Source organism: Agelaius phoeniceus, chromosome 12 (assembly GCF_051311805.1).
Source record: "Agelaius phoeniceus isolate bAgePho1 chromosome 12, bAgePho1.hap1, whole genome shotgun sequence".
Taxonomy (NCBI): domain Eukaryota; kingdom Metazoa; phylum Chordata; class Aves; order Passeriformes; family Icteridae; genus Agelaius; species Agelaius phoeniceus.
Window position 1 is genome coordinate 4,816,692 of NC_135276.1, and position 27,081 is coordinate 4,843,772.

General features: G+C 40.0%; 1 protein-coding gene across 1 annotated transcript in view; it reads left to right on the forward strand.

Annotated features, from left to right (window-relative positions):
* Positions 1–27,081, forward strand: part of CDH8 (cadherin 8) — a 163,548-nt gene that overhangs the window by 80,892 nt on the left and 55,575 nt on the right. Inside the window, exons 5-7 of the mRNA XM_077185236.1 lie at positions 9,813–9,980; positions 14,471–14,658; positions 17,349–17,602. Coding sequence (XP_077041351.1) covers positions 9,813–9,980; positions 14,471–14,658; positions 17,349–17,602 — 610 coding nt within the window. The remainder of the gene's footprint in view (positions 1–9,812; positions 9,981–14,470; positions 14,659–17,348; positions 17,603–27,081) is intronic.

The window sequence follows — 27,081 nt, forward strand, 5'->3', positions numbered from 1 at the left end:
TGGAAGTTATTTTGCACTGAGTGCTCTGAATGTGGCTTAGGGTAAATGCTGTTTTGATGGCTTCTTCTGAATATTTTTCACTTTTTGTAGGTGAATTTTATTATGACCACTGGTTTGTTGGATAGAGGGTGGATATAATTAATACATGACAAAGATACAGGTTTAGATTTTTTTCTGTGAGCACCAAAACTTGCAGTGTGATGGCATCAGATTAGTAACAAAACTCATGGTGGGCTGAAATATATTCCTTATATCATTATGGTTCCATCTCAGTAAGTGATGCCAGGCTCCCTGCCTAGTGTGTTTTATTTATAAAGGCACAGGAGCTGTATGGATTCTCTCATAATCTGAATTATGACAATACAAATGCTGGGAAAGGGGGTTCCTTAAGACTGCTAAAAGTAGCTGGAGTACACTTCTCACTTTTAAGCTTTTTCAAGGATATTAAATCATGACTGTCAGCTTTAAAATAAGATTATCATAATGAAAAGTAATATGAAGTGACACTGTGTTCTACAATATAGGGATGGCAGAGGAAATACATTTTCAGCTGTGTCTGACTTATTTACATTTCACATGAACTTAAATAATGTCACTCCTACACATACCTGAAATATAGTTACTCAAAGAAGGCAAAGTACAGCAAAGCCCTACTGCACTGGAAAGCACGTGGGATTAGTGGAGCACAAACACTTCATTTGGCTGGAAAATAACATATTTTAAGCACTGCCATCTTGGATATGGGCATTGGTACAAAGCCAAGGCTCAAGGAGGTAAAACTGAGATGGGTGGAAGAGTCAGCAGACCCAGGAAGATGAAGACTCTCCTAATAGAATGTGGATATCTCTGGAGAGTGGATAATTTTGGGGTTTTCCCCTATACCTGGTTTAACTTTCAGCTGGAAGAGCACATGCTTTAAACAGCAGAGTTTTTAATTTAGTGTATGGCCCTCTCTCGTCCACAGTGTTGAATCCCTGAAATCTGACCATAAATAAATAAATAAGCCTAGGAGGAATGAAAACTTCACTCAGCAGAAGCCAGGTTTGAATCTTTTATTTTAATTTGCAGTCTTGCCTCCATTTAGACCTTGTAGTAGAGTCCAGCAGAATGAAACAGGTAAGGGAGCAAGAGGAATAAACCAGCAGTTTATTCTCAGTTACAGATATGGCTGTGATGCTCAGGCTATTTCTTCTGTCTGGTTGTTCATGTCCAGTTCATTCCCAGTGGTACAGGGTGCTCTCAGAATATTGTGTGTAGGGCTGATAAGAGCTGTCATCATAAAACAAAAAAGAACCAACAAATCAAACCTGCTGAGATACTGACAAAGTTCAAAGCAGGGTAGCTAAGGTCAGGAGAATATTACTTATAATGAAAGATTGATTGAACTAAATTTGTATAAACTGGATCAGAGGTGATTAAAGAAGGATATGAAATCACTGCACAAATATTTGAGAGGTGTTAATAAAAGAGAGACAGGGGGACTGGTTTTGTAATTCCTCATGATACAATGACAAGGAAGGAAGCACTTCAAGCTGGAGAGAAATGGGGAAAGAGTTTTGGTCCAGGAAGGAATCTGCTACTGTAAGGGGAAAGTAATGAGCTGCTAGGAGCAGAACTCACTTGTGTTCAACAGAGCCTTCCTAAATAGTTCAGCTTCTAAATACTTTAGATCTAAACCCTCATGGGACTAGTGGAGAGAAAGTACTTGTTAGACATGAGTCAGAGTGTGGATTGAGCTGCTGCTGCTTTCCAGCTCATTTTATTGACTGCTGCTGCTGCCATGGCTGTGCCAGCTGCTGCAGATTTCAAGTGAAGTAAACTCCTAACTGAAATAATAAAAAGAGCCATGAACTGGGGATGGGTGGGTGCTCAGCTTTAGCAAGAGGGGTGTAGAAACTCCTTCTCATAGAACTGTGGTATCACAGAATCAGAGTGATTTGGGATGGAAGAGACCTTAAAGCTCGTGTCATTCCACCCCTGCCATGGCAGGGACACCTTCCCCTAGAAGAAGGCAGCTGTGTCCAGCAGCATCCAGCTCCATGGAGCCCAGAGAGCAGCAAGAGCAGCACTCCCAGGGCAGCAGTGGGGCTTAGGAGCATTCCCAGGGCTGCAGTGTGAAATAGGAGCCTCCTTGAGCCAGGTCTCACAAGTTCTTGGAGATCTATAACACACCCAAGATAGCTCAGCTACCTTTGGAGGCATAAAATCAGCAGGATGGCTTCTGTTGCAGTGTTAGAAACAAAAAGTTTTAATTAAAGGCAAAATAACAAAACTCTTTGCAGAGAAAAACCGATCTGGATGCAAGAGGTTCTTGCTCCTGGTAAAACACCTCACAAAAGCCATTGGTTTCTTTGTTCTCTTCTTTTTCTAGTAAATTGCCCAGGTGGGACTTTTTGGTTCCTGTCCAATTGGCCATCCTTAAGTTTGAGGTGAAGTCCTCCAAGCCTATGAGATGCCTTTTCCACCTAATTGAGGAGAGAAACTTCTGGGCTTCTTTCAGTTTTTAGGAGACAAAGGATTGTTTTGTCACTCTGTCAACAAGGGGCACTATAGCAGTGTGGCTCCAGGAGCATTCCCAGGGCAGCATTGAGGCTCAGGACCATTCCCAGGGCAGCACTGAGGCTCAGGACCATTCCCAGGGCAGCAGTGTGGTTCCAGCAGCATTCCCAGGGCAGCAGTGTGGTTCCAGGAGCATTCCCAAGGCAGCAGTGTGGTTCCAGCAGCATTCCCAAGGCAGCAGTGTGGTTCCAGAACCATTCCCAAGGCAGCAGTGTGGCTCCAGCAGCATTCCCAGGGCAGCAGTGTGGTTCCAGCAGCATTCCCAAGGCAGCAGTGTGGTTCCAGGAGCATTCCCAGGGCAGCAGTGTGGTTCCAGCAGCATTCCCAAGGCAGCAGTGTGGTTCCAGCAGCATTCCCAGGGCAGCAGTGTGGTTCCAGCAGCATTCCCAAGGCAGCAGTGTGGCTCCAGGAGCATTCCCAAGGCAGCAGTGTGGTTCCAGCAGCATTCCCAGGGCAGCAGTGTGGTTCCAGAACCATTCCCAAGGCAGCAGTGTGGTTCCAGAACCATTCCCAGGGCAGCAGTGTGGTTCCAGAACCATTCCCAAGGCAGCAGTGTGGTTCCCCAGCACTCTCAGGGGTTCCTGGAGCACCCCACTGCTCGCTGCCATTGCAGTGCTGGAGCCAGAGTCTGTTCTCACCCTGCTGGAGCCTTTTCATGTCCTTGTGTACTAAACAGCCCGTGCAACCCGAGCAGAGGTGTCAAGGTGTTTGTGTGAGGCGTTTGGTGGCCCTGTGAGTTGTCTTGGTGACAGCCCATTAGGAGAGGGCTGGGCTGACACAGCCAGAGCTGGGCTCAGTCCTGCAGCTCTCCCTCGTTAGCTACAAGTACAAAGTGCAGCTATTATGGATCAGGGATTTAGGATTGGGCCCTTGCAAGCACCAAGAGCTGTCCTTGTGATTAATAAAATAAGGGTAAAATCACTGCAGAGACCTTTGAGAACAGTTCTGCTGGTCTGCAGCTGGTAGAGCTGAGTGGCTTAAGATCAAGGCAGATTGGCATTTGGAAAGAAGCGATTTCTGCTTCTTGAGTTTATCAAATAATAGCAGTAACAAAAAAAGCTGATCCCACATATATTTCTTGCATTTCAGAGCAATAGCTCTATCATTTCAGAAAGCTTGTGAGGTACTTTGAACTTGACTGTTCCTCACGCTGAGTAGGAAAACGGGCAACATATCTAAATAATGTGCTTCAAGGGCCTGAATTAGAGAGAGGAATTTGAACTACACAGCTGGAGCTAGAAAGCACCTGAAAAAGAATCCAAGGCTACTTTCTGTAAAGTGTCTGGTGTAATCACAGCTATTAGATTGCTACAAATAAAATCCTAAGGAAACGAGGTGGTAAATGCAGGGCCAAATGTTTATTTACTGAATTTGTTCTCAGCTGGGGGGAGAGTGATCCTTTCACCATGCCAGTGAAAGGGTCCCAGGGAAAAGGGAACAGCTGGTAAGTAGAGCTGAAAGCTTTGAACCCATTCTCTAAAACCCAGGAACAAGTTCACCTGAATTAAAAAGGCAGCATTATAATAGGTGTTATCCAGTCAGGTAGTTTAGGATACACTTCCAGCAGAATGCTCAGAGAAAAGCAGGTAATGCCACATGCAGCAAGAAACTTGCAGGGTCTATTTCAGAATGAAAACAGGGGCAGAAACTGCAAAAATTGTACTCCTATGGGCTAGAAGAGAAAAGACAATGAATCCTAGGTTAAAACCCCCAAATTAATAAAACCATATTCAACCTTGAGCTCTCTGTTTACCAAAAAAGCACCATCTTCCCTATACACTTTGTAAAAATAAGCATTAGAATAAAATACATGCACTATTATATTCTCTATTGAAAATGCAAAAATGGCACAGAAATAGAAAATGTAATATAACATTTGATTCTTTAGTCATTACTATTTATTCTTTAGTCATTACTTTTACTGTGTTTAATGTCTTTGATTTGAAATGTATCTAGATCTGAATGTAGTTCATCCAACTCCTGTAATTAATAACTTTTATAGAAAGTTAGGCAGCCTTGCTAGTGATTGCAGATATCTTTCCTGTTTTGCTTAGAAATGAAACAAGAATTTAGAAGATTTGATGATAATTCTTATTAAGGAGATTATGATAAAGGTAAATAAAATTAAAAATAGTGGATCAGTATTCCTGTATCACAACATCAAACAACATTATTTTAAACTTTGAGTAAAGGTGGTTATGATCTACTCATTTTTTAAAAAAACGTGGCACAGGTTTTCCACAGCTGTCCAAGTAAAGCTTTTTTATGGACTGCTAAAACATCACTGAAGTTGCTGTGCTTCATAGGAATACAAAGAATGGCACTCATGGCTCTGAAGAAATTGCAGGATTGATTTTCAGGAGTTTGGGTCCTAAATGACTGTTATATTTAATAAGAATCTCCACCAAGATTCTAGCACGGAAGGAAGATCAAAGCAATTACTTAGATCTTGCAAAATGAAGTAGGGAAAGTTCCAAAGTATCAAAGCATGCAAGTTGAAATAGCAGGAAGTCTTCAACAAAACCTGGGGGATGAATGGGATGCTTGAGAAAGGCTTCTCAGGGCCAGGTTCCAATTTTGCATAGTGCTTGCTTGGTTTTGTTCCATGTGCTCAATTAATGTTATGCATAGTTTTATAGCATTATCATAAAGGGATCCTTAAAAAAAATGGAGATAAAAGTGAAAGTCAGGTCCTTCTTTCTGTTGGTTTTTTTGCTTCTTTCTTTCCATGAGCTGCAGCCCCTGCCACTTTGCTTCCTTTCCCCTGGACTTTCTCAGTGACACAGTGGATATTCTTCCAAATGGGTTTTTGAATGTAGTCCCCAGGGGTGCATTCTAACTGATTCAAGTTGTGAGGCAGATTGTGCAAATTGTGCAGTCAGGACCACTGCAGAAGTAAATCCCCTTCTGCAGCTGCTTTATTTGCAGTGGGACACTGATGGCTGTTCAGGAAAAGCAACCCAGCCAAAAGAAAAAGGCACTGCAATATTTGGAGGTTTCATCCTTGGAAGGAGTGGTTTGCTTCTTGACTTCTTTACCTTCCAAGCTGTTTCCAGATCTTTCCAGCCTGAGGGAGTGGATCTGTAGGGAAATTCTGGGTTCAGTGGTTGTACCACATGTCTGTCTGTGAATGTTCTCATGGCAGCAAGGTTTGGGAATTATTTCAGGCTACAAGGAGACAAAGCCTTGACTTGGACATTATGGAGGGAAGGAACCTCAGGTGAGAATGCAGTGAGTGCCATTGGTCCCCAAAAAGGATCAGATTTTCCCTTCCCATTCTTGGCAGATGGTTGACTGATAGATTCTTAAAAACTTGCAGGAATGGGAATACTGCAGAATTCTACAGGCAGCCTCTGTGAGTACCCCCCTAATGTTCAACTGAAATCTCTCTTGGTGCAGCTGAAACCCATTTTGGGGTTATATATTTAGGTTATATTTATTATCTCTTATCCCCACTGGAAAAGTAGAGTAGTTCCCAGTGATTTTTACGTATTTGGCTGTGAAAGCTTCCTTATACTTTTCTGACTATATAAACAATAATTTTCAAAACTGGACCCACTGTTCCAGCTGCAGCCTTACCTGTGTGAGTGCACTGGAAAGATTATTCCACACTTCTTCCACAGAACATACTAACTAATATACCAGGAAATGCTTGAGCACTTTTATCAGCAAGTTGCTGTTGTCTCACATTCAGCTCATTTTGACTCCACATTCTCTTCTGTCTTGTGAGTCATCTGCTCTATTGTAATTGGCAAGTTAATTGTTTCCCTCACACAAAATGCTTTTTGCTTGCCAAATTGAGTTGCATCCTGCTATTTTAGACTCTCAAAATTGTGAAAATTGTTTTGAACGCTAATCCTGTTCTTCCTGTACTTGCAATGGCTCCCAACTTTGTGTCATCTGAAAGGCTTGATAAGTTCTCCCTGCCTTCTGGCTTTCAGGAAATATTGAATGATTCTAGAAGCAGAACAAACCCCATGAACCACATCATCCATCTCTCCACTTGACAGTGAGCCATTGATAACTGTTCTGAATACAATCTTTCAGCAGGCCTCCACCTGCCTTACATTAGTTTATGGTAATTCTCCTGCTTTTGAACTGCTCCTGTTTGCCACATCTCCTTCTCATCCATCACTGCATGCTGAAAGTGATTATGATTTTATTCTCTGTTTGTTTCTGGGTTGAGCTGAAGCAGAGCAGGGTGAATGCTCAGTGAGTTCATGTTCTGTGTGCTGGGTGTGTGTTGGTGTTTGGTGAGCCTGGATTTTGTTCTAAAAACAAACAGATGGTTCCAGTGCTTCCTGCAAGCCTGGCCTGAGGACTGGAGAATAAAGCAAAAGAACAAATAAATATCCTTGAGATTCTCCATGAACAACTCTCTTAGCCTGCATTTGTCTTGATCATGAAAGATGAGGATGGAGCTTTTTGGTGTTTATAAATTTGCCTCCTAAGAGGTATCCACACTTCCCTGTTGCTAACCTCAGTTCTATAGATTCTGGATTTAGTGGTAACAATCAGCCTCTGTAATTTGGATAGGTTTGGTTCTAAAAATCCTGCAGTTCCTCTTATAGTAATTTAAACAGTAAACTTCTTTTTAGCCTTTTATTGGGTTTGAAATGGAAACTTGACTTTGACTCAGCTTCTGGCAGGTGGTTTATGGTCTGTAACAGTGGATATGTATAAAACTGTTGAAGCAGCAGCTTGTGTTAGTACCTTTATACAGAAAAAAAACCCCAAACTTGTTATGCCTTAAAAGTCAAAGTTTTAATTTTTATTTTGGCACTTCTAAAGGTATTCAATCTGCCTGATATATTTCAAACCATAGGCAAGGGCTAAACTGTTCAATACATCAAGAGACAAATTAAAATACCTGTCTGGGAAAAAAATGTCAATTTAGTGAAATAATTGACTTTTCTCAGTGGAAACTGCAGAATACAAAATGTGGCATCTCATACAACTCATCTGTAGGCTAGAGTTAACTATGTAAATTAGGTTAAAAAACCCAAACAAACATAGAAACTCTGCCTAAAAAAATAATGGAGATAAAGTACAGTATGCTTAATGCAAGCCCTATTGAAATAAAGGTTCATTGATGTTTGGATCTGCTATATTAGTGAAAAAAATGAATGTGGACCAAATTCTGATAGCCTAGCTTTGCATTAGAATGCATTTTATGAGTCATTTCACTTATAACAATAGACTTATTTGCAGAATGCATCATTATTATTCATCAGTAGTAACCCAGTCAGCCCAAACCAGCCACAACTGTCAGATGCTTTTAGAATTCAGCATCATTTACTTTCCTTATCCAGGCTGCCACGGAGGAAATGACCCTACTCTTTCACTGACTGTATTTTGCACCTATCAAATCTGATAAATGGGGTTTGTTGCTCCCCTGCTTTCACTCAGAAAACTTAACACAAGCATTTTCTTCAGCGTGTGGCAGAATAATGTGGGCTCCCTCCTGAGGCACTTTCACCTGCTGGGCCATTGGCCTTGAGGCTCCAAACTCCTCTTGCTCTGGGCTTTTTATTGCCTGTGCTGGAGTAAAAACTTATTAATTGAGAGTTTTCCTGTCCCTGTGCTCCTGTTCCTGTGTCACCTGCTGCAGGTGACCCTTCCTTGGCAGAGGGGCTGGACTTGCTGATCTCCAGAGGTCCCTTCCAACCCCAGCCCTCCTGTGGCTCTAAATTCCTTGGGAAGAAGAGATTTCTCTGCCTTGGCTGCTGCAGAGGTTTCATTTTCCTGCAGAATTATAAAATATGTGAAGCAACAACCAAAAATATTTTATGGAGAAAAAATTACAAGAGTGTAGGTTCCAAGCCTGCTCTCATGTTATATTTGGTGGTTTATGGAGGAAGTGTATTGCTTTTTTATAAATGCCTTACACCCCCTTGCTCTTAGTGTGGTCCCCAGCCATGAAAAGAAGGTCTGATCAGGTTCTTAGTATTAGATTGTTAAAGAAAAATGGATATTTCATAAATATAAGCATGTTCTTTATAATTTATAAATGTTAGCATTTACTAAAAGGCATCTCTATTAATGCAAAAAGACTATTTCTTTATTCTACATGAATAGGTAATTTCAGCATTGCAGCCAGTGCCATTTCTAAAATGCTTGGTTAGTAGAACCTGTGCCAGACAAAAGAGTAAGAGGTGGATGAAGCCTCCACAGCTATTTCAGTCCCAACACAGAAAACAAAACTAAAACAAAGATTTGTTGAGTTACTGTCAGTGTCTGCAAGGAAACATTATTTCTTTTTTAATGGAATTTTAAAAAATGGGTTAAAAAAAGCCACATTTCAATGGCACATTTTGAATTGCTTTCCCTAGGTTTAGTGGGGCTTCTTTAGTCTGTGATGATCTTATGATTATGGTGGGCTTTACTAAATTGCAATGAGACTATTTAAATTTACCTTTAAACACTTGGTATTACACTTTCAATACATATTGTGAATGTATTAGCACATTACAGCTGGAATGACTTTGGAAAGAAAAAAAGGATTTGATTATTTCTTCTCCTATATGTCCATGAAATCTCTAGGAGTGGATCTGGCCCCAGAATTAACCAAACTCTTCATTGTTGATATTTCCTTCAGCCCACTGACATTTTATGGTCTGGTATATAGCAGATAATTGAATTTCTGTGGGTTTAAAAGCTTCTCACCTGATAAAGCAGGTGATGGCAGCTTGCTGAGGTCATTGCTCCACAGGTGACCCCCCTTGAGCAGTGAGTGGAGTTTTTCTCCTGTTCAATTTTAGGCACTCAGTTTAAGACTTAAGAGAAGAACTGTGGCCTGCAATACACACAGGAGCAGATTAAATAATGGGTTTGGGTTTTAATTATTTTAAAACAATCTGAACAGATGTGATTAACAGTGTTCACAGAGTCAGCTTTCTATGTGCTTGTCTTCTGTTTGGGAATTCTGTGGGGAAAAGATGGATTTCTGTGGGAGGTAGAGCAGAATCCAAGAAGTTTGTCAGGAATAAAATGAAAAAGAAATGTGTATCACAGCTAGGATTAATTCTTGGGGTTTGAACCACAGTTTCAGGGCACTTCTAATTAAATCAAGGTAGGTGACCTCTAATACAATTTTTTCAAAATCTCAAATTCTTTTTCATCCTTTGAATTAAGAGGCAACCTAACTGGACCTTTGGCATTTTTTGTATACCAATATTTGCATATATCCATAAAAACAGCTGCAAACTGAATTTGTGTCTGTACCTGATTGTTTCCTCCCCCCATTATTGTAGCTATAATTAAAACAGCTCTTCCCAACATGGACAGAGAAGCCAAAGAAGAATATTTTGTGGTCATCCAAGCAAAGGACATGGGAGGACATATGGGTGGACTCTCTGGAACTACAACAGTGACAATTACCCTCAGTGATGTCAATGACAATCCTCCCAAGTTTGCACAGAGTAAGTGCCATTATATGTGTGTGTGCTCCTATTTGAGAAACTATTGTGTTTTTCTTTCCTTTTTTTTTTTTCCAAGTATTTTTTTTATCTTCATATTGCCTGGGTTTTTAATGTCATTTAAAAGATGTAGTTGTGACTACATCACAACTGTGAGAGAGGTTTAATCATCCTCTGCCTGATTAAGAGCTTAGGAAAGAGAGAGTTATGTCCACAACAGTGTACAGATCTCTGCCTTCTTTGTTACCCCTCTTACATCCACCTAAAAGGGCCTGGACACTGCTGAAAACAGATTTATTTGGACACTGCTGAAAACAGATTTATTTCCTCTCAGTGCAGTTGTTTCTGTGTGCTTTGTTGCTTCCATCTCATGCAGAAAAGTGACACCACCAGTAAAAGACACATATAACAGATAAAAGGAATAAAAGCCTTGACTAATTAGGCAATACTGAAGAAAACAAAGAAGATAAGTCTGAATCTAGATAATTGTTGATCTTTAATTCAAAATCCATATTTTCTGCTGTGGTTCCAATGGGTATCTTGCTGAGTTAGGTTAAAATGATTTGGCATCCTGCTGAGATTCTCTGCAAGCTTTGTAGTCTATTTCCAAGATGAAGACAAAAAAGAAAAAAAAGAGGAAGAAAAGCATAATGACTGGGTTGATTTTATTTGGAGCTGGTGCAACCTAATGCACTATTAGAAACTTAGCATTTTATCCAGCTTGTTCTGGAAAATTAAAGTTAAAAGTTTTTGGAGGCTGCATCTAGATTTTGCATCATTTTTGTTTTCCTAGAAGTATGTTTTTCTAACAAGGTGCTCAGGGAGCAATGTAAAGTTAATTTTTTCCATCTATGGATGACTTCAACTCCACTTTTACCCTGTTCTGAGGACACAGAGTAAAATGGGTTTGTCCTACTGCTCAGCATATGATAAATCTGCTTCTGTAGCCTGTAGAAAATGTACATAGAGATGGAGAGAGAGAGAGAAATCTAATACAAATAAGCAGAGGCAAAAGCTTATTTTCAAAATATATATTTTATTACCTCCTCTTAGTGGTTTTTAACAGATAAGCACTGTGCACAATAAAAGGTTTTCTCTCATAAAGCAGGAAATGCATAAATTTTTGACTTTGTGTCCCGTTGCACTGCCTTTCCCTGTGTTAGTGTTTTCCAAGAATTTCCCTAACAATGCCATGTCCACAGCTGAACTCTATCACCAGCCTGCAGAGGGATGTCTCCTTTACACCTGCAGTGTCCTGTGCCTCCCACTCAGGGGGCACAGCCCTGCCTTTGCCAGCTTACCTGGCTTTTACATTCTACAGCACTGCCTCAGGAGCCTTGGCTGCCAACAGGGCAAAAATCTGACCCCAAAAGCAGCAGCACAGCTGGTCCAAACTGGGCAGCCCAGGGGAGCAGCATGTGGGGGTGAAAGTGCCCTTTCCACATTGCTGGGGCACCAGCAAGGCTGCATCCCTATCTCTGGGATACAAACTCCTGGATGAGTTTTCCTGCAGCATCCAGGAAGGTGCTGCCTCTGAAGCTGTTACAGCCCCTGCAGGATTTGGGCTTCTTCCTAGGAATAACCACTGACCATTATGAAAATTCTTTAGGGAAAAAAATCCCCTGCTTGTTTTATCACTGTTTTTTTTTTTTTAATTTATTATATATATATATATATATATATATATATATTTTATATATATATGTATTTATATATATATGTATTTTATATATATATATGTATTTTAAATATATATGTATTTTATATATATGTATTTATATATATATATAATATATATACACATTATATATATGTATTTTATATATATATTATATATATGCATTATATATATGCATTTTTTATATATATGTATATATATAAAATATATATATTTATATATGTATTTTTATATATATGTATTTTATATATATATGTATTTTAAATATATATGTATTATATATATGCATTATATATATGCATTATATATATGCATTTTATATATATATATATATATATATATATACACCTATATATATACCTATATATTTTTATATGGTTATTTTATATATATTTCATATATATATATTGGGTTATTTTTATATATATATGTGTGTGTATATATATGTATTATATATGTGTATATATATGTATTATGTATGTATATAATTTTAAATAATATATAATTAAAAATAGTTTTATAAAGGCAGAATTAGGTTAGAGGCAAGGTTTTTATTTTAAAGAACATAAGTATTTTAGGAATATAAATCTAAATGTTGAAACATATAATAAATACATAATAAATATTGAAAGTATAACAAATATATATCTAAATATATTTATTATATATTTATTATATAAATAAAATATAATATTATTATGTATTTTGTAATTATTGCTGGGTATTGTGTATTTATTGCTTTAATGATTAGCCATATTAACATTGGATCTGGTTGTTATTACAAATTTGTCCTTTTAAAAGGTGCCCAACACCAGAGATTAGCCACAACTCTGCCCTTGGACAAGAGCTGAGCAAATCCGACTTTAGTTTTTTTTACACTGTTGAAGCACAGTTTGCATTTGCCTGGAAAGGAAAATAAGAAAGGATCAAACTTACAATAAGCCCAGCCAGAATGAAATAGAAATTCATAAGATGTAATACATGCTGCTTGCACAATAAATGGTAATGAGCTCGGGAAACAGGGTGTTCTATCAGGTTATTGTTTCCAGGCAGGACAGAAATGTATATTTATGGTTTGATTTCAGAGAGTTAGCCTCCTGGGTTTTAGAAATGAAAAAGATGAACTTTCACTACTTCTGTGATCTCTCTGAAATAATTTTAGAGGCGTTTTATAAGTCACTGAAGTTTTTAACCTGGCAGTTTACCACAGAATTGTAACGAGAGGAACTGAGCACTGCTGTGGAAACCCAGGGCTTTCAAAGATGCCCAGTGTGGATATTTTGGTCAGCTCAGTACTACGACACAATTCATAATTCTGGAGAGGAATTTGTGTAAAAGAATAAGCTGCATCATAACTTTTAAATTTTTCTTAGTATTTCGTAAACTGTTTTAATAAATCTGAGAGCAAAATTTCGACTTAACAATGCAATCAGCTGTGCCTGGAGATTCAAACCACAAAGTGTGGACAGCAGAGTAAATGATGAATGCATAATTTAATCTCCCAAGGCACTTCATTGCTTTGGCTGCTCATTGTTTTTGAGCCATTATGGATATTTTGAAGAATCTTGATGATCACCAAATTATCTCTAATAATTTAACCTAGGAACATTAGAAACAAGTCACTTTGGGATTTCATTGTGCAGCTAGTACATGTATTTATGAATTCCTCAGTTTCCTTCTGTTTTCAACTGTTGCTACTGCAATCACCTACAACAGGTAAAGCAACAGCTCCAGAACATGGTTTTTGGAAAATTATGACCTGCACTTAATAGATTGTCTTAGAACAACAGGGAGGACAGAGAAGAACATGGCCAGAATCCTGTGTCAAAAACTGTTTTAGTGGTCTCTTCTATTATCCTTGGATTACTTTTCCCTTTTTTAACTCCTCACCAGCATTTTGTGTGATTAGCTCATCTGTTAATCTAAACTTCAATAAGAGTCAATTATAAAGAGGTAGAAATAAAAGGACTCTAGAAGGAATTTTGGATATGAAATGTTTATCTTCTCATTTTAGAGTACTGTTAAGAGCAGGGAGATACAAAACAAAATGAGTATTTTGGGTTTTGCCATAAACAAATTTCTGCCTAAAATAATATATCTAAGTAGTTTTTTGATGCTTTTTAGCTTAAAAGGTTTGAAGCAGGTGTAACAAAAAATAAAATGTTGACAACTTGAATAGCAATTTCTAATGGATTTTAGTGTAACTGCAACAAATAGTAAGCACAGTAATGATTACTGTGAAAAGTTATTGTTTCCAGTAAAAAGAAATCAAAATTGGGAGTTTCCTTTAATGTTTTCTGATTAGTTTCTTACCACAAAAGAGAGGTGGAAGGGTTCAAACAAACAAAATGAAACTACATTTTAAAAAGTAGTAAATATTTAAAGTTATGCAGAAAATATTTGAAGTTATGTAAGTATTTATACAATTGATTTTTAAAGAATTCGACCAATTTTTTAATGGAGTAAAAGCCAAAGTTTCTTGGTTGAATTGTAATTCCTTGTCAATAAAATATCTGTATAAAAAGGTAAGTTCTGTAGTGTTGAAAGGAGCTCAATATTTGCATTTGCCAACACAAAACATCCCTGCAAGGCAGAAGGAGGAGACTCCTGGAATGGAAAGGACACTCAGCTACAGTAAAGTGAATATTCTTGTGTGAGGACCACACTGTGCTGCCTTCAGTCAATAATTGGGGTAAATGGGGCTTGGGTCAGCTGCAGATCTCAAGAGTTGGTGTTGGGGATGTGTAAGCATTGAAGAGCACCCAGGGGACACTGGAACAGCTGTAATGTTCAGTCTTTTCCTGTTATTTGTAAGGTCTCTATCACTTCTCAGTAATGGAAGATGTTGCTCTTGGTGAACCAATAGGAAGGGTGAGAGCAAATGACCTGGATATTGGAGAAAATGCCAAATCATCCTATGATATTATTGAAGGAGATGGAATGGATGTATTTGAGATCACTACGGATGCCCAAACTCAGGATGGCATCATTAGAGTGAGAAAGGTAAATCACATCTCTGTTAAAAATATAAATGTTTATTGTACATGTAACTACCCAGCCAGACTCACCTCTGTGCGAAGATGCTGCATTTCCAGAGATTCCTTCATCTATGGATGAGGTGTCAAGCCAGTGGAGTGATTAAAAGGGGAGTCCTGGCCATGTTTCCCTGAATTTTCATTGAGAAAATTCACTGGGGAGACATCCATGGGTGCTGGAAATGTTAATCCTATCCAGGCTCCCATGTAATCACATCATGACCACCACCAAAATTTTGCTTCCTTGGCTCAAAAAGAAAAGAATAGATTAAATTCCACTTTGGTGGTGGTTTAAACTTCTGTAAAATCTTGGCTGAGTATTCATCAAATAATTTCTTTCAATTATTTGATTTCCTGTGCAGCTGTTCAGAGAAAAATAAATCACGGTGCATTAATTAAATTACCCGATATGTGAGAGCTTAGTCTTTTACCTTTTCCTCATGTTGAACTGTCTTCACTCAATGAACAGGGATTTCAGTGACTTTTATTAAGGAGATTGGTAGTTTCACATGAGAAGTGTCAAATTTGGGCCCTAAAGAAAACCATGTTACCTTTTCTATGCTTTTACACTCTTGAAATGTGCAAGGTGAGGTATTTGCATGTACACAACAAGAACACCACCCAATTATCTACAGAAATATGGGGAGAGGCAGCATAGAAGAAAACTCCTCTAATAAAGCCAAGGAAATATTAATTGCAGATTTAATTGTCAGTATTTTCTGGGGAAGGAGAAAAAGTTGTTCCTCGTGCTGTGTTCTGAAAGAGGATATTAATATGATTTATAGCAGTGGCAGAGGGTTTTAACTGCATTGCACAGATCACTCTAAATGAATCTTTATGAAAACAAAAGTAAACAAAACCCAAACCATGATATTCCAGTGAGAAAAGGTGAATCCAATGAGCACAGGTAATTAATATTCCACTTGTACCTATCATTAAAGAGGTCAGGCAGATTGCCTGTCAAAACTTTGTGTTTTCTCTTTCTCAGTGAGTAGGTCAGCACTGTAGCTTTATAATAAAGTGATGTATATTTATCTAAATTTATATTTGTTTTTCTAAAGAGAAAATTATGATATACATCCCAGCTCTTCCTTACTGTTATTTATTGTGTGCTGTGGCCTCTCCTGTAAGCTGAGGCAATTAGCCTTTTGCCCCAGTTCCCTTGGCTTTATTTCATAACTGAATCTCAACCATAATGTTGTTTCATATTTTTATTTTGACAGCAATAATAATTTTGGTTCTACTCCAGTAGATGATGTATGGAGGGTACTGCTCACCAACAGATTTTCTTCAGCATAAAATCACGGGCTTTAGACAATGCTGAGTAAATTTTCAATATGATATTCTGATTAGGCATGACTAAATGTATTGGGGTGCTGTCATTTCTGTAAAGCATATGAAAAGCAATTGAAAAAGTGCTACAGGAGCCATGATTGGCAAATTGTGAATATGCTGATTTATAAATCCCCATTCATAATTTCAAAAGCGTACTAATTTAAGAGCTGCAAAAGAAGCAAGATTTTCTTGTGTTTACTAGAATTTGTGAGAAAGAGCAAATCCCATTAGAGCTTGATTCATACCTGAAAAAAAATCCCCAGAATTTGAAGATATACATATTGAAGGCTTTGACAGACTTCCTGAAGATTCCTGTTTGTGCTCTTGCTGGTATTTGCATTACAGATTCAGAGTGTCTATGTCCTCTTCTTTTTATCTCTCAGACATTATAATGCAAATCTTAATATCTTTCCAATGCTTGGCAATTTGCATCTTTGAAATTTGAATCGTTGTGAGACACAAGAGAATTATGAAGTGAATATACTGATGTGCTTCAAGACACAAACTTGAATCTCCCATAATGAAAAAGTCTAACACTCAAAAGTGTCACAGATTTGGGGTTTATTTGGTGTTTCAGTCCCTTAAATCCACTGAGTTTTCATCTTTTATGAGTTAATATAGGACTGTAAAATAGTAAAAACAGTGGTAACATGGCAGGTATATTGATAGAATAAAGTAATTTGTTTTGTGACTCTGTCTGTGGGGGAAAAAAAAAAGAGAAATGATACAGAAGTAGAAATTGCTACAGTTTTAAGAAATTCCTGAGAGATGTCTAGCTCATTTACTCCTATAAACTGAAATACAGAGGTACTTGTAGTGCAAGAATATTGAAGTACCTCCTCATATGATTAGCTCTACATTTTGCCTCTCCTGTCCAACAAATAATAATTTCTAGTTCTTTGCATTTCTCACATTGTTCTGGAAGTAATAAAATATTCATTCTTTGTGGAGCCAGTTGAATTTATTTTCTTATCTCCAGCCAGTAAAACACTGATGAAGTGCATTATTGGGATGCAACTTGTGTCATCTCAAACAAATTTGTAGTATTTGTCTGATATGTAATTGTAATGGTATAATTCATGAGAGGGACTATTTCAGTAAATTTCTTGTGAGAAACAAGGAAACAGTGCTGTTTTCTCTGAGGTTGGTAAATAAACAGATTTTATAGAAAATCTGGAGGTTGGGTTTCTGGGAGAGGGAAGTGCCTGCATTAAAACGATTCCGTGTGCTTAAAAATGCACATAATTCCCATCCATCAGCATTGCAATCACTTGTTCTCTGTGGCCACCAGTAAATGACATTTATCTTTGTCCTTCTCAACAGCCACTGGACTTTGAGACCAAAAAGTCCTACACCCTGAAGGTGGAGGCAGCCAACATCCACATCGACCCTCGCTTCCTCAGCGGGGGCCCCTTCAAGGACATGGCCACCGTCAAGATCGTGGTGGAGGACGCTGATGAGCCCCCAGTCTTCTCCTCACCCACCTACCTTCTGGAAGTACATGAAAATGCTGCTCTCAACTCTGTGCTGGGGCAGGTGACAGCCCATGATCCCGACGTGTCTTCCAGCCCTATAAGGTAGGGCTGCTTTAAAGGGTTCTTTGGGAATGCTGCTGGCTGATCCCAAGTGTATTCCCCATTCACTGTGTGGCTGTTGTCATGCTGTTCTGTTTCTGTGAAAATGCCAGGGTAGGGTTTGGTTTATGATGTTAGATTTATCAGTTCAGATCATTTTCAAAGTCCCCAAAACGCTCCTTGCCATAGGAGTAGTCTTATGAAACAGAGGAATGCAGTGAAAATGAGAAATGTGAGTGGTTCTTATGAGAAATGAGGTTGGATGGGGTTGAATCATCAGAGTGTATCTCTGCAGTGAATTTAAATAATCCAGTAGTGTCTGCACTAACAATACTCAGTTTGTGCCATGCAGTTGTAAGGTTGTCAAAACATATTTTGTATTCCTTTGTCTAAACCCATTCCTGGTTTGAAGATACAAAGTCAGAGATGATTATGCCCATATGATTTCTGCATCTTCAGTTTATAATATTTTCCCTTTTTGATCTAATTTGAACAAAATCTTTTATTCCAGTTGGATCAGATCAGTGGGTTTTATCTAATTTGATGAGCACACATGTTCCCCTCCCCCTTGGTAGTGATTGCATGAGGGTTCCAAAGCACATTCTGCTCTGTGTAGTACTGCCTGCTAAAGGCATTAGGAAAACCAACACCAAAATGTGAAATTCATAGCAAAAGTATATGTGGAGAGAGTCTATTTAATAGTAATCATCACTGTGCATTGCTGCCTCAGGGAATTTTGGGCAGGCAGCATCAGGAGGATGATGTTAGCTGTTATAATCCATCATTTTCTATCACTATCATTTTCTAATCACTGTCACTTCCATCAGGTTTGTTGCAGAGCTGGACTTTAAACCTTTATGTAGAGGTCCTGCATGATGCATATCATAGTCTAGTATCTTCAGAATTAGAAATTCAGATTTGCCAACATGTTTGGATGCTTTGGGACTTGTGTGTCTTAAAGATGTTGGAGAGAATGTTTGAGTTGTACACAACCTCCTGCTGAGGGGCAGCTCTGATCTCTGCTCTGGGCCAGGGGCAGCACCCAGGGAACAGCTGGAGATGGGGAAAGGTTCTGATCCCTCAGAGGTGCTGGCACTGCCCAGGCTCCAGGGAATGGGCACAGCCCTGAGGATGCCCAGGGGGGATTGCTGGGGGCTCTGCAAGGACAGGAGTCAGACTCAATTATGGGGATTTTTGAAGGAGTTTTGATTGAGTTAGAGATGGGACCTCTGAGGTTTTTAGATTCTGCAATTTATTTTCTTATCTTCTACTCAGGCAGAAAGGGTAAGTTAGGCTCACATCTTCACCACATGGTTCAGAAGGTCACAAGACCTTTAGTTACAGGACCTTTTAAGGAGTTATTGACCAATAAAACAGCACTGGAGCCCAGTGGCCAGGGCCAACAAGGATATTTATGTTTTTGACCCAATCCTTAAATATTTCATCTTATGGACTCATGCTACAGGGTAAGCTTTCTTAGCCAATCATGTTCTGACACACAAACCTACAGTGCTGCATTCTAAACTCTGTGTTTACCTTTGTAACTGCTTTTATGTTTTCTGTATCTCAAAGTCTAAAACTCTAAACTTTACTTTTACTTAGCTTAATGTGGCTCTGCTTTTAACTATAAATCCACATTCTTGCTTCTGTCACCTAAGTTTGGAAGCCTTTTCCAAGGTCTCAGATCAAATCCTGTGTTTAATTCTAAGCTTTGCCTTACAGGCCCAAAGTTCTGAGAATTCCCTGCATTTCAGATTCCAACACTCCTTGTGGTCCCTTCCCACTCAGGATATACTCTGATTCTGTAATTCTCATTTGTAAATCAGACTTTCAAAAGCAGATAACCGCAGCATCAGCCACCATAGATTCCTAAACAAAAATACCACAGAATGGCAGGGTTTGATCTGTCACAACTGAAGCAGAGGCTCCATCCCTGATTTTCTTGCTGCTGCCCACTGGTGTCTGTGAAAAACACAAAAAAGATCCTCTGAGAGGAGAGTGAGACCAGCCATGGTGACAGCAAATCTCCTCCCTGTGTTCCAGCTCCACAGGGCTCCCCTTCAATGGAACCTCAGCTTCTTCCCCCTACCCTGCTCTGTTTGCTCCTGGCTTGGCCCTGGCTCCTCTTCCTCTGCCTCATCCCAGCCTGCCTCCACCCCTGCTTCACTCTTACCTTGGCTGCTTTGCCACTCTTCTGCTGCTGCCCTGGGATTTTTTTTCTCACCTGCCTCAAATTCTTCATAATTCAGACCTTTTACAAACCTAGCTCTGTTCTAAAACTTAGCCTTTTATTCTGTGCAAGCCCAAAAAATGAATCTGAGTAAAAGATTTATCTAGTTTCCCCTTCTTCATCATTTTATAAATCAAGAGACCTTCAGACTTTTAAAAACAAAAGTATTTTGTGTTTGGGAACTGAATTAGAATGTTATTGCTCATTAGGTCATATAAAAACACAACATACATGAAACAGAACTGGACGAAATTAATTACATTTTTTTAAAAAGGTAATTTATTAGTATGATTTATATATTTTCTTTAAATAATAGATACAGTACTTTATAAGATTTAATATTTTCTAAAATATTGGCTTAATACTAATTAAGGAATATACAGAGCCCAATTTTCTGTGCAAATTTTGTGCTCTTGCTGCTTACCTGATTAATTTGATTTATCTGGGAGAGCTCTAGAAAGCTCAAATTCTTCTCTTTTTCTTTTTTTTCTTTTTTTTTCTTTTTTCATTTTTTGCATAAAAAATATTTTAAGGACAGAAAAAAATCCAAGTTAGTAGTTCAACCATTAAAAGAGGGAAAATATTAGTTGGAGACAAGTAGGGAGCAGAAATACAATTCCTTTCTTTACAATTTGGAACAAAATAGGAACCTGGCAGGTTCTAACAGAAACATAATCAAGCACTGGTTTTATTGATTGGAATGTACATTTCAGGTGTTAATTCTGTTATTATATCATGTATATATGATGCAGATTTTATGCATATTTTCTATGATACCAAAAATATCCAACTTTAGTTAAAAATCTGAAAAATTACAACAAGCTGTTCTAAAACTGGTGGACTGTTTTAATGTTAGTCTTCCCTGGCCTTTTTTAAATCCCTTTTTTCCCTTCAAACCAGAATTTTAGCAAGTAACAACGACTTGTATTTCAAGGAAATGACATTTTTTCAATAGATATCTGTTCTATCAATATTTAGCTTAGACAGAGCCACTGTGTACATTTGTTATAAAAACCCAGGCAGCACAAACAAAATATGAATCACCTTCTGTGCTCCCAATACCACGTCTGCTTTGCATTAGTCTGATGCACAGAGGCTCCACACATTCAGAGCATTGCAGTGCCACAAATGAAAGCAAACTTGGATCTCTCTGAACGTGGGAAGAGTCTGATAATTGAGTCAAAGAATAAAATGTTAAAGAATTTAGAAAAGTTATTATCAAATGCAGCCTGGAAAGAAGCTTGTGGTCTTAGGGGAAGGTGTCCCTCCCAAGGCAGAGGTTGGAATGAGATGATTTTTAGGGTCCTTTCCAACCCAGACTATTCTATTGCTATCTTTTTTTTCTTTTTTTTAGGAAAAAAAAAGATGTTTATCCTCATTTCTAACCAATTCACCAGTAGTTTGCTTTTAATGCTTGCTTAGAAAATATAAAGCATTGCCTGAACTTTCTTTTACTTAATTTAAAGGTGCAAAACCTCTTGTAGGTTTACAAGCGGGTAAATAAATGGATTTTTGGGGCTGTCCTGTGTGGTGCTGTTCACAGGGGTCCCAGGATGAGGGAAGAGATGAGAATCTTGACTCCATGTTTCAGAAAGTTGATTTATTATTTTATGATATATATTATATTAAAAGAAAATTATATATTAAAACTAAAAGAATAGGAGAAAGGATTTCATCAGAAGGCTAGCAAGGAAAGGAAAGGAATGAGTAACAAAAGCTTGTGATTCTCAGAGAGTCTGAGCCAGCTGACTGTGATTGGCCATTAATTAGAAACAACCAACGTGGACCAATCACTGATGCACCTGTTGCATTCCACAGCAGCAGATAACCATTGTTTTTCTTTTCCTCTGAGGCTTCTCAGCTTCTCAGAAGAAAAAAATCCTAGCAAAAGGATTTTTCATAAAATATGTCCATGACAGTCCTGTGCAGATCCAGGAGCTGGAATTCAATGATCCTTGTGGCTTAGGATATTCTGTAATTCTGTGGTATTTTTTCTAATGTTTTTTAAATCAGCTTTAAAATAAGCAACACAAGCTCTTTTTGATCCTTAGTTGCCATTGTGCAGTGCATGCTGCTTAAGGGCCTCCTATTTTTAAGGCTAATGGTGAAAAGTCTTTACAGAGTTGGGTAATAATTACAAATAATTGTAGCTTGTTGTGTTCCAGCCCAGTAATTCCAGGGTTTTGTGTCAGGGCCACATCTGGATGCAGGCCTCTCCTTTGGGGAAGGGGCTCAGTGAGTCCAGCTGTGCTGTGAGGCTCTGGTGTGGGCAGGGTGGCACCTCCTGGGAGCAGCTCCAGCCTGGGAATGTCATCCCCTGCTGGCACCCAGCTCTGGGTGGGCCCCAGGGCTGGCACCCAGCTCAGGGCTCCAGGGCTGGCAAACAGCTGTGGGTGGGCTCCAGGGCTGGCACCCAGCTGTGGCTCCAGGGCTGGCACAGAGCTGTGGGTTGCAGGGCTGGCACAGAGCTGTGATCTCCAGGGCTGGCACCCAGCTGTGGGTGGGCTCCAGGGCTGGCACCCAGCTGTGATCTCCAGAGCTGGCACCCAGCTGTGGGCTCCAGGGCTGGCACAAAGCTCGGGGCTCCAGGTCTGGCACCCAGCTCAGGCTTCAGGGCTGGCACACAGCTGTGATCTCCAGGGTTGGCACCCAGCTGTGATCTCCAGAGCTGGCACACAGCTGTGGGTTGCAGGGTTGGCACACAGCTCCAGGGCTGGCACACAGCTGTGGCTCCAGGGCTGGCACAAAGCTGTGATCTCCAGGGCTGGCACAGAGCTCTGGGCTCCAGGGCTGGCACACAGCTGTGGGTGGGCTCCAGGGCTGGCACAGAGATGTGGGTGGGCTCCAGGGCTGGCACCCAGCTGTGGGTTGCAGGGCTGGCACCCAGCTGTGGTCTCCAGGGCTGGCACCCAGCTGTGGGTGGGCTCCAGGGCTGGCACAGAGCTCAGGGCTCCAGGACTGGCACAGAGCTGTGGCTCCAGGGCTGGCACAGAGCTGTGGGTGGGCTCCAGGGCTGGCACACAGCTCAGGGCTCCAGGGCTGGGACCCAGCTCCAGGCCTGGCACCCAGCTGTGGTCTCCAGGGTTGGCACACAGCTGTGGCTCCAGGGCTGGCACCCAGCTCAGGCTCCAGGGCTGGCACCCAGCTGTGGGTTGTAGGGCTGGCACAGAGCTGTGATCTCCAGGGCTGGCACCCAGCTGTGATCTCCAGGGTTGGCACAGAGTTGTGGCTCCAGGGCTGGCACACAGCTGTGATCTCCAGGGTTGGCACAGAGCTGTGATCTCCAGGGCTGGCACACAGCTCTGGGCTCCAGGGTTGGCACACAGCTGTGGGTGAGCTCCAGGGCTGGCACAGAGCTGTGGTCTCCAGGGCTGGGTACACAGCTGTGACTCCAGGGCTGGCACCCAGCTGTGGGTTGCAGGGCTGGCACAGAGCTCAGGGCTCCAGGGCTGGCACCCAGCTCCAGGGCTGGCACCCAGCTGTGGGTGAGCTCCAGGGCTGGCACCCAGCTGTGGGTTGCAGGGCTGGCACCCAGCTGTGATCTCCAGGGCTGGCACCCAGCTGTGGCTCCAGGGCTGGCAAACAGCTGTGGGTGGGCTCCAGGGTTGGCACACAGCTGTGGCTCCAGGGCTGGCACAGAGCTGTGATCTCCAGGGCTGGCAAACAGCTGTGGGTGGGCTCCAGGGTTGGCACACAGCTCAGGGCTCCAGGGCTGGCACCCAGCTGTGGGTTGCAGGGCTGGCACACAGCTGTGATCTCCAGGGCTGGCACCCAGCTTTGGCTCCAGGGCTGGGACAGAGCTGTGGGTGGGCTCCAGGGCTGGCACCCAGATGTGGCTCCAGGCCTGGCACCCAGCTGTGGGTTGCAGGGCTGGCACCCAGCTCTGGGCTCCGGGGCTGGCACAGAGCTCAGGGCTGGCACCCAGCTCAGGCTCCAGCAGTGCCCAGCCCAGGCCCCTGGTGTTACTTTCCAAGGATGCTCTGTTCATGTGCAGTGAGTTATCTTGGCTAAAGCATGATCCAGGCACACAGCAACAAGCATGAGCAATAATGCTCCCTCCTATCCAGCCAGTGCCCTCCCATAAATCACTGCCCTTCAGTGCTTTCTCTGTGCAGAGATAAGATACACTGGAGCTGGTTTTCCCCATTCCTTTGAGCACAGATTTCATCTTTGGCAGCAGTTGATCATTTTCTTAATTCACAGCAGGCCTTAAAAAACCAGATCTGACATTTTGTGGCTCCCCAATGGTGCAGTTGTTTATCTGTCACTAAGTACCCTGTCCAATCTGCCTGGCATTCATAAAAATGGAGATTTACTACTCCTGGGGTGTCAGTGCTGGGGTTCAAATCTCAGAAGGAGCAGCAAAAAAAGAGTTTCTGCTCCTATTTACATTAGTGCAAATAATGAGTAGATCAAATAAAGTCATAACAGCAACAGTGCAAGAGCAGAACTGAGAATCCTTTCCAGGCTTCTGTTAAACCACTGTGGGGTTGTTCCTATAATTGCCATAGCAGACTCATAAACTAACCCAAACTTCCCAATAACCTGTGCTGGCTTTACGGCAATTTCAAAAGATATTATTTCCCAAGATATTATTTTCTCATTTTTAGAGAAATATATGTTTTATGTATGTTTTATGGATCTGACAATGCATTCCCATTAAAAAGAGTTACAGTATCATTATCATGAAAAGGAAACTGCAAATGTATTGTTAGTTTTCCCAGGTTTATGACACTGTAGATTTTATTTTTTGGTTTTGTAACAAATATTTATCACATTAAAATCAGGAGAGGGTTTTACCTCTTTGTAGTCTTGCAAAGACACACAACTTGTGTTAAAAATGTTTCCTCTTGAATTGCTGGGTTTGTGCTGTGAGTAAATACTGCTGGGATGAGATGAAGTGTGATATAATAAACTCACAAATGTGTCACTCCCTCCTCTATAACGTCAAAACCTGCATGGCAGGAAGGCCGTGAGTGGAAGTTTAAGGAAGGATTGATCCTTAGAGAAAAACTGTCTTTCCTCAGTGGAATTTATGTCAAGCCCAGGTCCACTAAACACTGAATACCATATGAACATTTCACATTTTATTTTGTTTGTGGACTGGGAAAAATTCTTATATCTTTGGTATCAGTAGAGTCCTTTCAGCATCATTACATAAAACTCAGAAATGAAAAGACAGTTTTAAGTGATGGCTTCTTAAAAAGAGCTGATTGCTGTCTTTTCTTGTATTTTCTTGAGTGAAATTTTAAACCTGTGAAAGCTGTAAGGTATTTTTTACTAACTTCACTAGTCCCAGAATTTTACTTCTAATACTTTAATTGGAACTAGGTAGACATCAAAATACAGTTAAGATCCATTTTCAAAAATGATTGCCTGAAGTTAAATACCTGCAGCTTTATTCTTCCACACAAGTGACCTGCTTTTCAGAAATGCTGAGTTTAGTGCAGTTCCCATTGAACCATTGAGAACTGAGTATGTGGAGCTCACAATAAAATCAGTTTACTTCAATGTCCAAATACACGTGCATGTGTCCAGCTTGAGGCACAGATATTTGGAATTTGACTTCATATTTTTGCCTTCATATTTGACTTCATGTTTTTCTGATACTCTTCTTACCAAACTAGTAATTTTCAATGAGTAGAACTAGTTCTTCTGAGAGTTTCAAACAAAACAAGTAAATATCTAACAAATCCCATTTCATAGTTAAGCTGGGGGTTTCCCTCTTAAATCCATTACTTGTGAAGTACCTTTACCAATGTGATCAGGTTAGCCTTGAACTCTGGCAATGCAGTATTTAAACACTTAAACTTTGAGGTTTTGATAAGTTTTCATCATTTAGAGCTCTTTTTGAAAGTGAGCTGTATCTTCCAGAATGCATTGCACAAATAATCTAATTGCAATGCAACTTTCATTCTAAATATGAAAATATCTGATACTGAAATAAATAAAAAAAAGATGAACACAATAATCTTGAGCTTTGAAATCAGATGCTAATGCTGTGTCTATTAAAATCGATTGTGTTAGGCTGGAATGAGTTTGAGTTCATTGGAATATATTTATTGTAGTGTATAAAGGGACCTCCAAATCAGAATATTTTTTGGAAATTGCTTCTGCTAAAGCATGAACCAGAATGGAATAGCTGATTTTCAGATAACTATGCCATTCTCACTGTAGTAAAATACGTTCTTTTACTTTTATTGGGGAATTTTAACAATGTGTTCGCAAAAGGTAGAAAAGTGATGAGAAAGTGACAGTCTGGAGTCACTTTTCTGGCCACTCCATAAGGTAATTGAGTGTGATACCTTATCCTAACTCTCCTAACTATTGTGAGTAATGTAATGTACTGTCTGTAATGCAGAACAGATGTAAAAACTGCCAGTGCATGCTGGTAGCTTCTGTAATACACAGACACAAAGGCTTAAAAGGCTTTTGTATAAATCCACAATCAGGATTCAGTAAAACCCCTTGAAGTCAATTGCTGTTAAACCATATCAATAGTTTATCACTCAACTCCCTCTTTCCCTACCTTTCCTGTCAAGAAACTGAAGGCTCAATTTTGTCATTTAGTTTCTTTTCACGAAGAATTCATTAATAAAATAACTCTGTGCAAATGGACAAACATAAAAGCTTTCTGGGGATCTGGACCTGAGCTTTAAATCATCCTCCTGCTTAATGCACCATTGGAGCAATCCACTGCAGCTCTGGCTCCCTGCTTGGGCTGCAGAATTTACCTGGACATTCACATTTGCAAACTCTGACTACGTGTCAGATGGAACTTGTTTGGTTAAAAATCAGCGATGTCAACTCAGAGAAGAATCAAGCCTCCAGCATTTGCAGTGTTTTATAGGAAAAAATGGTGATTCACTGTGCTCTGTCCATGGAACTGCTTGAACCATAAGCAAATAATGTGCTTGGTGAATCGTTCATGCTTCGTTAATCTGAAATTTATTGGTAAAATAATATTATTCAGCCCTTTTTTAAAATAACCACAAAGCCCACCACTTTTGTGGCTTAATACATTACTGTTGAAATTATCATCAGTTACTGTGAAATACCATAGAAGCTGTCCAATAAATGTGATGGATTGTGTAATTAACTCTTGATCAGCACCGTTTTTCAGAGATGCTACCCGGTGAACCTGAGGGCACTTTATGACCTTCACACTGGGCATACAGCTAATTACTCCTTGGGCAATGATTATTAAGTTTTTTTAGCATCAGTTTGTCATTTTGTCTTCTAAATTATTATG